Source organism: Cetorhinus maximus, chromosome 17, assembly GCF_964194155.1.
Source record: "Cetorhinus maximus chromosome 17, sCetMax3.hap1.1, whole genome shotgun sequence".
NCBI classification, from domain to species: Eukaryota; Metazoa; Chordata; class Chondrichthyes; order Lamniformes; family Cetorhinidae; genus Cetorhinus; species Cetorhinus maximus.
The window spans coordinates 68,898,780-68,911,991 of NC_135895.1; the positions used below are offsets into that span (position 1 = coordinate 68,898,780).

Here is a 13,212-nt window from a genome sequence, read left to right on the forward strand (position 1 = left end):
TGGATAGTGCCACATTATTAGCACAGGTCAATGAGAAAGCCAGGTGGAATTCTACATTCATCGATTCATACTGACACAGATCTGATTAATACACGCTGAACTTTGTATTGGTTCAATACAAAGACTAATCATAATTTCTTTCAATGGGCTTTAGTTCTAAAAAGTGACTTTTTCTAAAGTTATAAATCAAAGGTTGACTGAATATTGAATCATTCATGTTTAAAATTTTATATACATACCTAGTGGAGAAAGTGAGAATGAGAGTATGAAGGAGAAAGGAAGATAGAGACAGCTAGATAGGTACTAGATATTCTGAGATTGTGATCCTAATAACAATTTCAAATAAATGTCACCATTTTTAAAGCCCTGTGCAAATGGCATGGTTTTTAAAAAAATTTACTTTATCTGGTAGAATTACCAGGTTACAGCTATTACACAACATCCTAAGAAATCGCAAATTTTGCAAACACTCTTTTGATTGTATCAATAATTGAACTAGACATGACCAGTTCCAGAGACAAAAATATAAATATTTGCATTTATATAGTGCATTTCATGATCACAGGACATCCCAAAGCACTTCACAGCCAATGAAATAATCTTGAAATGTAGTTACTGTTGTAAGTAGGAAACGCAGCAGCCAATTTGCATACAGCAAGTTCATAATGACCAGATAATCTGTTTACATGATGTTGACTGAGGATAAATATTGGTCAGGAGTCCAGAGATAACAGCCCTGGTATTCTTTGAAAGTATATGGGATCTTTTACATCCATCTGACAGGACAGATGGGAGCTTGGTTTAACATGAAAGGCAGCACCTCCAACAATGCAGCACTGGAGTGTCAGCCTTGATTACTGTGCTCATGTCCTGGTCTAGGACTTGAACCTACAACTTTCTGACTCAGAGGTGCAAGTGCTACCAACTGAGCTACAGCTGAGTTCAAGTCCTGTGCTTCATAATCAATTACAGTCCAGTTAGCTTTAGTTAAATTATCAATGATTTCTAACAATTTCATCAAAACACTCTCTGAAGTGCACTGGTGTGACTTTACATTTTAACCTGCAACAGGCAGGAAACAATTTTGAAAGCTTATGTCTGATCTTACCGTAGTATTTTCCACAATGAGTTCTCCTGACTGCATCAATCTGTATTTTCCTGGTGTGTCATTCAGGATTATGCCATCTTTCTGCCAGGTAAGCACTGGCTCAGGGACACCATCAGCAATGCATGGCAATGTTCCCTGAGATTCCTCAATCACAGTGTATTCGGTGTTGGCAGTGCGTATAGTAGGTGGGACTGTAAAAGGCAGGTTGAGTAAAGAAATACAACTTATTGCTCACAGCAGTATGGTGCAAATCATTAACTCAATGCATGGAGTATCTTTGGTGCAAATCATAGTGGTATATGTTGAAGCTCCAAATATTTTGATGCCTTCCTCATAAATAGTTTATTTTTCTTCTATTTGATAGAAGTTCCCCCACCTACACTATGCATCAAGCCTGAAGGAAGTGCAAAACAAAAACAAAAGTACCTGGAAAAACTCAGCAGGTCTGGCAGCATCGGCGGTGAAGAACAAAGTTGACGTTTCGAGTCCTCATGACCCTTCAACAGAACTAAGTAAAAATAGGAGAGGGGTGAAATATAAGCTGGTTTAAGGTGTGGGGTGCGGGGGGGGTGCGGGGGGAGAGAAGTTGGGGTGGGGGGGGTGGTTGTAGGGACAAGCAAGCAGTGATAGGAGCAGATAACCAAAAGATGTCACAGACAAAAGACCAAAGAGGTGTTGAAGGTGGTGATATTATCTAAAAGAATGTGCTAATTAAGAATGGATAGCAGGACACGTAAGGTACAGATAGCTCTAGTGGGGGTGGGGTGAAATAAGGCTAAAAGGGCATAAAAGGTATAGATTTAAAAATAACGGAAATAGGTGGGAAAAGAAAAATCTATATAAATTATTGGAAAAAACAAAAGGGAGGGGGAAGAAACGGAAAGGGGGTGGGGATGGAGGAGGGAGTTCAAGATCTAAAGTTGTTGAACTCAATATTCAGTCCGGAAGGCTGTAAAGTGCCTAGTCGGAAGATGAGGTGCTGTTCCTCCAGCTTGCGTTGAGCTTCACTGGAACAATGCAGCAAGCCAAGGACAGACATGTGGGCAAGAGAGCAGGATGGAGTGTTAAAATGGCAAGCGACAGGGAGGTCTGGGTCATTCTTGTGGACAGACCGAAGGTGTTCTGCAAAGTGGTCGCCCAGTCTGCGTTTGGTCTCTCCAATGTAGAGGAAACTGCATTGGGAGCAACGAATGCAGTAGACTAAGTTGGGGGAAATGCAAGTGAAATGCTGCTTCACTTGCAAGGAATGTTTGGGCCCTTGGACGGTGAGGAGAAAGGGACTGAAGGGGCAGGTGTTGCATATTTTGCGTATACATAGGGAGGTGCCGTAGGTGGGGGTTGAGGAGTAGGGGGTGATGGAGGAGTGGACCAGGGAGTCACGGAGGGAACGATCCCTACGAAATGCTGCCAGGGGGGTGAAGGGAAGATGTGTTTGGTGGTGGCATCATGCTGGAGTTGGCAGAAATGGCGGAGGATGATCCTTTGAATGTAGAGGCTGGTGGGGTGATAAGTGAGGACCCTATCATGTTTCTGGGAGGGAGGAGAAGGCGTGAGGGCGGATGCGCGGGAGATGGGCCGGACACGGTTGAGGGCCCTGTCAACTACCGTGGGTGGAAAACCTCGGTTAAGGAAGAAGGAGGACATGTCAGAGGAATTGTTTTTGAAGGTAGCATCATTAGAACAGATGCGACGGAGGCGAAGGAACTGACAGAATGGGATGGAGTCCTTACAGGAAGCGGGGTGTGAGGAGCTGTAGTCGAGGTAGCTGTGGGAGTCGGTAGGCTTGTAATGGATATTGGTGGACAGTCTATCACCAGAAATTGAGACAGAGAGGTCAAGGAAGGGAAGGGAAGTGTCAGAGATGGACCATGTGAAAATGATGGAGGGGTGGAGATTGGAAGCAAAATTAATAAATTTTTCCAGGTCCCGACGAGAGCATGAAGCAGCACCGAAGTAAACATCGATGTACCGGAGAAAGAGTTGTGGGAGGGGGCCGGAGTAGGACTGGAACAAGGAATGTTCCACATACCCCATAAAGAGACAGGCATAGCTGGGGCCCATGCGGGTACCCATAGCCACACCTTTTATTTGGAGGAAGTGAGAGGAGTTAAAGGAGAAATTGTTCAGTGTGAGAACAAGTTCAGCCAGACGGAGGAGAGTAGTGGTGGATGGGGATTGTTCGGGCCTCTGTTCGAGGAAGAAGCTGAGAGCCTTCAGACCATCCTGGTGGGGGATGGAGGTGTAGAGGGATTGGACGTCCAATTGTTCCAGTGAAGTGCAAACTGGAGGAACAGCACCTCATCTTCCAACTAGGCACTTTACAGCCTTCCGGACTGAATATTGAGTTCAACAACTTTAGATCTTGAACTCCCTCCTCCATCCCCACCCCCTTTCCGTTTCTTCCCCCTCCCTTTTGTTTTTTCCAATAATTTATATAGGTTTTTCTTTTCCCGCCTATTTCCATTATTTTTAAATCTATACCTTTTGTGCCCTTTTAGTCTTATTTCACCCCACCCCCACTAGAGCTATCTGTACCTTACGTGTCCTGCTATCCATTCTTAATTAGCACATTCTTTTAGATAATATCACCACCTTCAACACCTCTTTGGTCTTTTGTCTGTGACATCTTTTGGTTATCTGCTCCTATCACTGCTTGCTTGTCCCTACAACCACCCCCCCCGCCACCCCCCCACTTCTCTCCCCACCCCCCCACCCACCTTATATTTCACCCCTCTCCTATTTTTACTTAGTTCTGTTGAAGGGTCATGATGATTCGAAATGTCAACTTTGTTCTTCTCCGCCGATGCTGCCAGGCCTGCTGAGTTTTTCCAGGTATTTTTGTTTTGGATTTCCAGCATCCGCAGTTTTTTGTTTTTATTTCTGAAGGAAGTGCAGTTAGGCGACTGCTACTGTACTAATATCATTCTCTGACTGCTTTTTGGTGACTGAAAACTAGGCAGTTTGCTTTCTACTTTCAGTTCTTGCTTTTGTGCAGATGTTTTGCTTTTCCTTAGCACCTACCTCCTTGACATCCCAGTTGAGATCTCTAGCTCATCTTATAATGCAAGCCCATATCCCCATCAGCTTGTGACATGGAACTACCTGAGCTTGTAATTCTGAAATGGTGGAATAGATTTTCAGGTGTTCCCATTCCATCAGGTGGGATGCAAAATTGCAAGACCACATGATGGGAGTCAGTCCGAATCTCAACCAAGGCTCTCCATCACGTCTCAATTCCACACAAGCCACTTGTGCATTTCAAACAATGGAGAGGGACAAAGATCCAACGGCTCCAGTGCAGAGCCCAGCCATGCAGGTAAGGTGATGGGGAGGTGGAAGATGAGGAAATCCTCAGAGAGCTCTTGGAGAGATCAACATTGGTTGGGGTCAGTTTTTGTGGGGTGAGGAGGAGGATTAATACTCCTGTTGATACAACTGAATCTGCTTCAAAAGTTATTTGTTTTTAGTTGGCCTTCCTACAGTGATTCCTTTAAGGACCAGTGGTTAAGTTATTCACAATGAACGGAGATTGCAAGGAGCACAATCTACACCTTAGTACATGAAAATTGCAGCAGTGGCCTATTGATGTCATTGGATCCTCACATTTCAAGGGCTTCACTAAGATGATAATGGTTCAAGTGTGGGTGGAACAAGGTGTCAGATTCTGCTTTTCCATTTCCCTTGCGCCACTGCTTCATTCATGCCTGAAAACTGCCACAGCAAATTGGTCCAGGTGTTTCTTGTTGTTTAACTGCATTTTATTAATAGGTTAAATAACTCCAAATGCTCCAAAAGCAAAATATATTACTGTGGATAGTAGAACATAAAATAACACTTACTGTGAACAGTCAGAACCATGACAGAGCTGCTGGAACCTGCTGGATTGGAAGCTGTACAGGTGTATCGTCCAGTATCTCTGGGTTGGACAAAGGCAATCTGCAGGGCACCAGTACTGAGGATCCTCTGGCGAATGCTCTCTGTAACTTGTTGTCCATCTTTGTTCCAGGTGACTTCAGGAATTGGGTAACCCTTGGCCTCACAGACCATGGTGACTGATTTATCCAAAGCAACAACATAGTTCTTTGGATGGGCTGTTATAACTGGAGGCACTTGAAAAATAGAAAGTGCTAACTTCAATTAAATTACAAAACTATTTAAGAAATATTTAGACATAGTACACAAAATGTTTTTAATGGACATTGTAGGATGAAGGAGGTAAGGAGTTCCATAGTTTAATACCCTGTAGGTTAGTGGAGGAGACAAGGTCTTGTTTTCATTTCAGAAAGGAAACAAGGAGGAAGAATAATGAAATATTACATTTTTATAGCTTACGAATTATATGAGATGATAGTTCAGAAGAATAAGGACCAGACCATAGCGTTATTAAATTAGATCTCGATACAAATTAAAAAAGGAGAAACTAGATGATATAGCTCTACCGGGCACAATTCACAATCTTTAACTTACATCTGCATATGTTGGGCCGCGGTTACATTAAGAGCTCAGGGCAGCTGAATATCCAATATGAGGATCATTTTTTAGTTCACTGGTAAAGCAAGTATGACCAATTGAAATTATTGCACTAAATACCTGTTGCTGTTGGAAGCTCTCTGATTGTAAATTAAGACAGCCAGTGACAGTACCAGTGGATAGTCACTGTGAAATGACACTCTGGTTGCCCCAAAATGAAAATGTAACACAAGGGTACAGTAAGCATTTCTGAAAAAAGGGACATTTTTGTCGAAGCTTTTCATCTTGCACTCATCAGGATAATTCACAAGAATACCAAATGTAAAGTGAACAACAATTTATACTGTAGGAGAAGAGTGTGCTGATTGGTTGGCAAGTGGACTCCGACTGGTAGAGGCATTGCCATGGAGAATGCACCAGTTGACAGTGATTGACAGTTAACTGTCAAGCACTGTTTGAAATTTAAACCAGGCACTTGACTCTGATGGGTCAAGGCTTTGCCCTGAGGAATGAACCAGTGAATGGCTGTCACTTATTTTGTTTACCTGAAACAGATGCAGTGTGTGCACATGTTCTTTCTGTCTGCAAAGAACAGGGCCCTGTGTAGTAATATAATTAGCTTTCAGTACACGCAAATGTGCCACACTCCGAAACCGAATTAGCTGTCAGTGTAACTCTTGGCACACCGAGGATCATTTAGCAAATGTCCGATTGCAGAATCACATCTAATGTGGACATTTGTGTTTTGAGTTTTGCAGCACGGACTGTACTACCAAATGATTATTGGTACAGTAAGCCTGCAACCGATTATTCATTTGAAAAATGTGACGCAGAAATGATATAGGCTGCATACTTTTCTACAGCAATCTTTAACAAGAGAAAGACTTGTACTTATGTAGGGCCTTTTCATATTTCTCAGACGCATCTCAAAGGTGTTTAATTACTTCTGAAATTCAGTCATTGTTGTTAAAAGCACCATTAGAAATATACTACTGATCAGATCTCTCTGGTTAGAATCATGGAATGGTTACAGCACTGAAAAGGGCCCGTTGAGCCTGTGCTGGCTCTCTGTAAGAGGAATTTAGCTAGTCCCACTCCCCTGCTCTTTCCCCTTAGTTCTCTATTTTTTCCCCTCAGGTGCTTATCCATTTCCTTTTTGAAAGCCATGAATGAATCTGCCTCCACCACAGTCTCAGACAGTACATTCCAGATTGTAACTACTCACTGCATAAAATGGTTTTTCCTAATGTCACCTTTAATTCTTTTGTCAATCATTCTAAATTGGTGTTCTCTGGTTCTTGACCCTTCCGCAAATGGGAACAGTTCTCCTTATCTACTCTGTCTAGACCCCTCATGATTTTGAATACCCCTATCAAATCTCCACTTCTATAAGGTTGTTACCCCAGTTTCTCCCATCTACTCATGGAACTGAAACTAGATGTGCATATCACAACTTTGTGCCTGAGTAAACCATGTAGCATCTGCCAGTGATCAACTCTGGCTCTCGGTTTGGCTTCTCCTCATCTCAATCCCAAGCTTTGCAGGCTCATGGAATACTACACTCTGTCCACAGCTGCTATGTATCACCACATAAAGAGAGGGCTTCAGAAGTAAACATTAATACAAATAATTGCCAAAGGAAATTAACAAGAACATTATTCTTGATCTAATCCGTTAAAAAAAAAATTACAGACCTCTATTGAGGTAACTTGCCCCTTTCCAAATTAATCCACCTTAATAATTACATTTTTGGCAACTTACCCTGCACCCTCAGCTTTATCTTTCCCAGGGCTGTGCCAGTTGGATTCTGTGCAACACATATGAATGTTCCAGTATCTTTTACTGCAGCTCGAGTAATCTGAAGACCTCCATTGGGTAGAACAGTGTAATCCCCTCCTGTACAAGAGAAAGCATTGAGGCTTTATCACAGGAAACATTGAGTTCCATCACACAGCAAATAGTAAGCTGAAATTAGGTTTGTGGAGAAATGTTACCAAGGGTGTAATTTTCTGTGGCCATTGGCGTCGAGTGTCATGAGTGGGCAATATGGTGGGAAGGCCAAAAATCGGTTCCATGCCATTGTGAAACTAGTTTGCGATTGTCCGCTCCTTCCGTCAATGGCAGGCCGCCTTTCCCCCCACTGGTCATTGGGAACTTCATTTTAATACATCTGCAAATCATTATAAGCCGTGCTCACTGGAATCATACCTCCGATGTCAAATTTACCGCCCACATCAGAGGGAAAGCACGCTGGTGCAGAACACGTCTTGACGAGTGTGACTTGCAGAAGTTGGGACTTACTGTCAGGGCCTTGCTCACATCATGGACATCTGAGGAGCAGAAGATGCTGGAACCCTACAGCAACCGGACCTGGAGGAACACGTACATCGCACGCTGGGTGGATTCTAATGGACATGGCTCTGTTGTGAAGCAGTTCACAGAAATTGGGAGGGCTTTGTTGATGTCTGGGGTCTGCTTCAGGACATCACGGTCTTGGCCATGGGCTGCAACGGATGATCATCGAGGGGGTGGAGAGGAAGGACCAGCTCTGAGTGGGTAAGGAAGGTGTACCGAGAGGGTGTGGGGGGGGGGAGCGCGATGGTGTCAGTGTGGTGGATGAGGAGTGGAATGACGTTATCAGGGAGGGATGAGGTTGGGGGGAGGAATAATGGTGTCCAGAGGGTGAGGTTGGGAGTTGGGGAGGGACTATGGGGAGAGGAGGGTATAACAGGGAGAATGCGGCAACTGGGGAGGTAGGTATAAGGGAGAAGGAAGGTGTAAGGGAAGGAGTTCAGAGTGGGGGAAGGGGTCTGGGGGGAGGAAGGAGTCCAGGGTTAGAAAGGATTCCAGGGGAGGAAGGAGTCCGGGGGAAGGAAGGAATCCGGGGGGGCAACGAGTAAGGGTGGAGGAATGAGTCAGGGTGGAAGGAGTAAGGGCAGGGGATGTCTTGGTGAATGCGCAAGGGAGGGGTCTATGAAGTCAATGTCTGCCTCCTGGGGAGCGAAATGAGGCTGGGAGATTTAAGAGGGAATGGTGAGAATGAGAGAGGGCAGAGTGAGCCAGTGGGAGGGTGAAGGTGCGATGGTAGCCGTAGAAGAGACGGTGAAGGTGGTTAGTGGGGACTTTGAAACTGACACGGACCCTGGGGGTGGGAAGGAGGAGATCGGGGAAGTCAATGTGGATGGGGTGGGATTCTCAGGAAGCTGGGAACGTGCATGTTCACCTGGACAACCCAGAAAGAAAATGGTTCGGATGGTAGGTGACGGTGGGGAGGTAGAATGTGATGCCAGAAGGGTATACAGTGATGGGTGAAGGGACATGGGTGACTGGGGGAGGGGAAAGGATGGGGGAGCTAAAGACATACTTCACCAGTACCATCTTGCAAAATTGAGAGTGAAAGAAGCCTCGTGTTGGGTAGGAACAGTTGCTGCATTGGAGTGTGACCAGTGGGTGGATGAAGATGAAGGTCAGCTCAGATGGACAACTGAAAGTGAACCTCGGCAGGCAGCACTGAAAATGTTCGGAACATCGAGATGAGTGTATTGGAGGAAGGATCTACATGCGAGGGAGATGCTTGCACGAGGCTTCGAAAGGCTCTGCCCAACACACACACTTCTCCCTCCAGAATCACTCATGGGGCGTCTGTGTGCAGCTGAACTGCTAGTGGGGGGGCGCTGGGTGGAGGAGGCAGATGCAGGGAGAGGACTCGCGAAGCCTGTAAATGAAGCTGAAAGACACCATTACACATTATTCCATAGAACTGAATATATTTTCAGGTTATAAAGTGACAAAAGGTGTTCACCCGTGCAACCACTCGTGATTAGAAATTTTTAAATTTTCTAGGTCTATCGCTTCTTCTAACATCTGCAGCAGGGGTGGAGACAGCCTCTGCAATGTTGGCCCTGTTGCCTCTGATGACTTTGGCATGGGTCCTCTAGAGTGCCGATGCCTTGGGGATCCAGCTTGCTTTGGCTGTCCTCCTGTGGGCCAGCCAGTCCCTCTTAGGCGACAGAGGACAATGTTGGGGGGTCACAGGCAAAGGGGACTCGGAGGGAGTGGACAGCCTCTGAGATTCCTGAGTGGATGACCCAGGGGTGTCCAGCTGCTGCTCCTCCTCCCTTCAGGTGCCCAAGGGCCCCGGCCTGACTCCTTGAGGTAAAGGGGCACCTGGACGGATGTCGAGGTCCCCCATTTCTCTACTGCGATGCAACTGCAGGAACTCACCCATTGCTACCGCGATGGAGTGCAGGTCTGTGTGCATCTCCACATTCTGCTAGACCAGGATCTCCATGGTGTCCACTGGCCTTCCCATGGAGACCTCCATATGCACACATGTGGACACCACTTCATCAGAGAGCAGGCAGACGCACTCCTGCAACTCATGTGCCACTCTGTCGAGGGCTTCCAACAGTTCTGCATGATGTTCCCCTGCCTTCTGCTGACTCTCCACGAATCCAGAGGCTCGTCATCTGACTCGGACCTCACAGATGCCTCTTCCCCAGCAGTCCTCCGAGTGCCGGGAAGCTTGGCTGAAACTGCCTCCTCCTGCTGTGGACAGGTGTCTGTGCGGTTACTACCAGATTGTGAACCCGAGCCTGCTCTAGATCTAGGTCCCATTGCTGGTGGAGTGTGTGGGTAAGCGCTGTGGCAGGTCTTCCAGGTTGCTTATTTCCAGCTCTTCAATGGAGGAGGTGTCCTCTTAGCTGGAGCTGAGTGACTGGCTGGCTGAGGGTGTCGGTCGTTTGGCAGAGCTCCTTGTAAACCAGAGTAGAGATAATTAGTGTATGGCAACAGAGTGAGCACTCATTTGCATTGAGAGAGGGATGATGTGGTGTACGATCCTCGTTTGGGTGTTTGCCACCGACCTCAGGCACAGTCCATGTCCTCACCAGTCAGCACAATGGCATGCTCCTCAAAATGAGTAAGGAGCCTAATGTGGGCCACTCCACTCCCAGTCTGGGACCTCTTCCTGCTGCTGTGAGCCAGCTTCTCCTGCATGAAAACAGATGGAGAGAGTGTGAGCAGGACACATGGCACTGTGTGGAATGTTTGTATGGTGAGTGGGGCCATGGATGGGATGAGGACGCGAGCTCCAGAGGATATGAGCCTGATGGAGATGAGAGGGTGTGTGTGAGAGTTAGTGGTGTTGTTCCTTGAAGTGTGAGATCCCTGTGGATGTGTGCTGGGTTTGAGAGTGTGTGAGTTGAGAGTGACGAGAAAAGTGACTTACCCTGGCAGAAGGGAGGAGATCATTCATCCTCTTTCTGTCCTCTTTTGCAGGGCATTGGCGCTGACCAATGCTGCCACTGCCTCTCAGTGTAGGATTAGTGACCTTGCTTGCTGGCCATCACCCTTAGCAGGGGTAGAGGACATTGCGGCGGGCTTGCATGGCGTCCAAAAGGCGTTCCAGGGTCACTTCACTGAATTGGGAGGCTGCAAACTTCTTGCTTTTCGGGGCCATGTGTGTGCAGCAGTCCTGGGCTGGAAGCATCAAGAGGTGTGCACACAGCTGCACTTTAAACATGGCGCCTGGCATGAGGAAGCAGCGAGGTGATGGCATGGCAGGTGAATCAGAGGCCGCCCACGAGTGAAATGGCGTGTTTGCTGGGAATGCATGATTAATGAGGTGGGATTAGGACGATAAGGTGCGAAAACCCACCATTGCGGCCAGTGGGTAAAACATCCTTTTTCCTGCCGGCTACCGAACTTAGTGCAAATCTGGGATGTTTCCACCCCAAACAATTAATTTTATTGACTTTGAGGTGAAAGCAAAAGTTCCAACCGGAGTAGAAATGTAGTGTAGTGTTTACCCAATGCGACCAATCTCCTGAACATTTCCAGAATTCAGCGAACTTGAATGCATTTTTGGAATGACAAAAGTTCTGACCGTTTTACCTGCTGCGTTAATGCTGATGCCTTCCTTCTGCCAGGTAATAGTGGGGCTTGGTGTGCCAGTGGCCTCACAAGGAAGAATAATGGGATTATTCAGAATCACATCCAGATTGCTAGGCTGAGTTTGAATGACAGGAGGCTCTGGATGGAAAATAAAAGCACAATTTTTAAAAATCCCACAAAACTGCAATCCAATCAAAATAACAGTACTATTTTTCTTAAAATGGCGAAGCCCAGATATAGGCACCTTCTTATTCTAATGTTCAAAGTTATCCTATACTCCAAACCAGATTTGTTCTAATGGAAGATTGTTGTGCTACAAGGTACGTGATTCACAAATACAGATACAAACTTTTGGAAATTTCTGTCAGATTATATACAAAAATGCTTCAAAGCAAAACATGGAGCTAGAGTTATCCAAAACTGTTTTCCAAAACTGAGTTTTGAAAGTTGCAAAGTGTGAGGTTTTTTTGTTCATTCATGGGATGTGGGCTTTGCTGGCTGGGCTAGCATTTATTGCCCAATCTGAGCTGCTCTTGAGAAGGTGGTGGTGAGCTACCTTCCTGAACCACTGCAGTCCCTGTGGTGTAGGTACACCCATAGTGCTGTTAGAAAGGGAGTCCAGGATTTTGACCCAGCGACAGTGAAGGAACGGCGATGTGTTTCCAAGTCAGGATGGCGAGAGACTTGGAGGAGAACTTCCAGGTGGTGGTGTTCCCATCTATCTGCCGCCCTGTCCTTCTAGATGGTAGTGGTTGTGGGTTTGGAAGGTGCTGTCTAAGGGGCCTTGGTGAATTCCTGCAGTGCATCTTGTAGATGGTACACACTGCTGCTACTGTGTGTCGGTGGTGGAGGGAGTGAATGTTTGTGAATATGGTGCCAATCAAGCGGGCTGCTTTGTCCTGGATGGTTTCAAGCTTCTTGAGTGTTGTGGGAGCTACACTCATCCAGGCAAGTGGGGAGTATTCCATCACACTCCTGACTTGTGCCTTGTAGATGGTGGACAGGCTTTGGGGAGTCAGGAGGTGAGTTACTGGTCGCAGGATTCCTAGCCTCTGACCTGCTCTTGTAGCCACAGTATTTATATGGCTAGTCCAGTTCAGTTTTTGGTAAATGATAACCCCCAGGATATTGATAGTGGGGGATTCAGTGATGGTAATGCCATTGAACATCAAGAGGCGATGGTTGGTTTCTCTCTTGTTGGAGATGGTCATTGCCTGTCACTTGTGTGGTGAGAATATTACTTGCCACTTGTCAGCCCAAGCCTGGATATTGTCCAGGTCTTGCTGCATTTGGACATCGACTCCTTCAGTATCTGAGGAGTCGCGAATGGTGCTGAATATTGTGCAATCATCAGCGAACATCCCCACTTCTGACCTTATGATGGAAGGAAGGTCATTGATGAAGCAGCTGAAGATGGTTGGGCCAAGCTCACTATCATGAGGAACTCCTGCAGTGATGTCCTGGAGCTGAGATGCCTGACCTCCAACAACCACAACCATCTTCCTTTGTGCTAGGTGTGACTCCAACCATTGGAGAGTTTTCCCCCTAATGCCCATTGACTTCAGTTTTGCTAGGGCCCCTTGATGCCACACGTGGTCAAATGAGGCCTGATGTCACATGCAGCCACTCTCACCTCACCTATGGAGTTCAGCTCTGTTGTCCATGTTTGAACCAAGGCTGTAATGAGGTCAGGAGCTGAGTGTCTGTGGCGGAACCCAAACTGGGCGTCAGTGAGCAGG

General features: G+C 46.3%; 1 protein-coding gene across 6 annotated transcripts in view; it reads right to left on the bottom strand.

Moving 5' to 3' along the window:
• Window positions 1–13,212, bottom strand: part of hmcn1 (hemicentin 1) — a 701,874-nt gene that overhangs the window by 90,273 nt on the left and 598,389 nt on the right. For all 6 annotated transcript variants that reach the window (XR_013579326.1, XR_013579325.1, XM_078561403.1 and 3 more), the window contains exons 79-82: window positions 11,474–11,611; window positions 7,340–7,474; window positions 4,948–5,217; window positions 1,109–1,299 (exon numbers count right to left, since the gene is read on the bottom strand). Coding sequence is in view for 4 of the 6 variants with exons in the window: in XM_078561403.1 (XP_078417529.1) it covers window positions 1,109–1,299; window positions 4,948–5,217; window positions 7,340–7,474; window positions 11,474–11,611 (734 nt within the window). In the remaining 2 variants the exon portion in view is untranslated. The remainder of the gene's footprint in view (window positions 1–1,108; window positions 1,300–4,947; window positions 5,218–7,339; window positions 7,475–11,473; window positions 11,612–13,212) is intronic.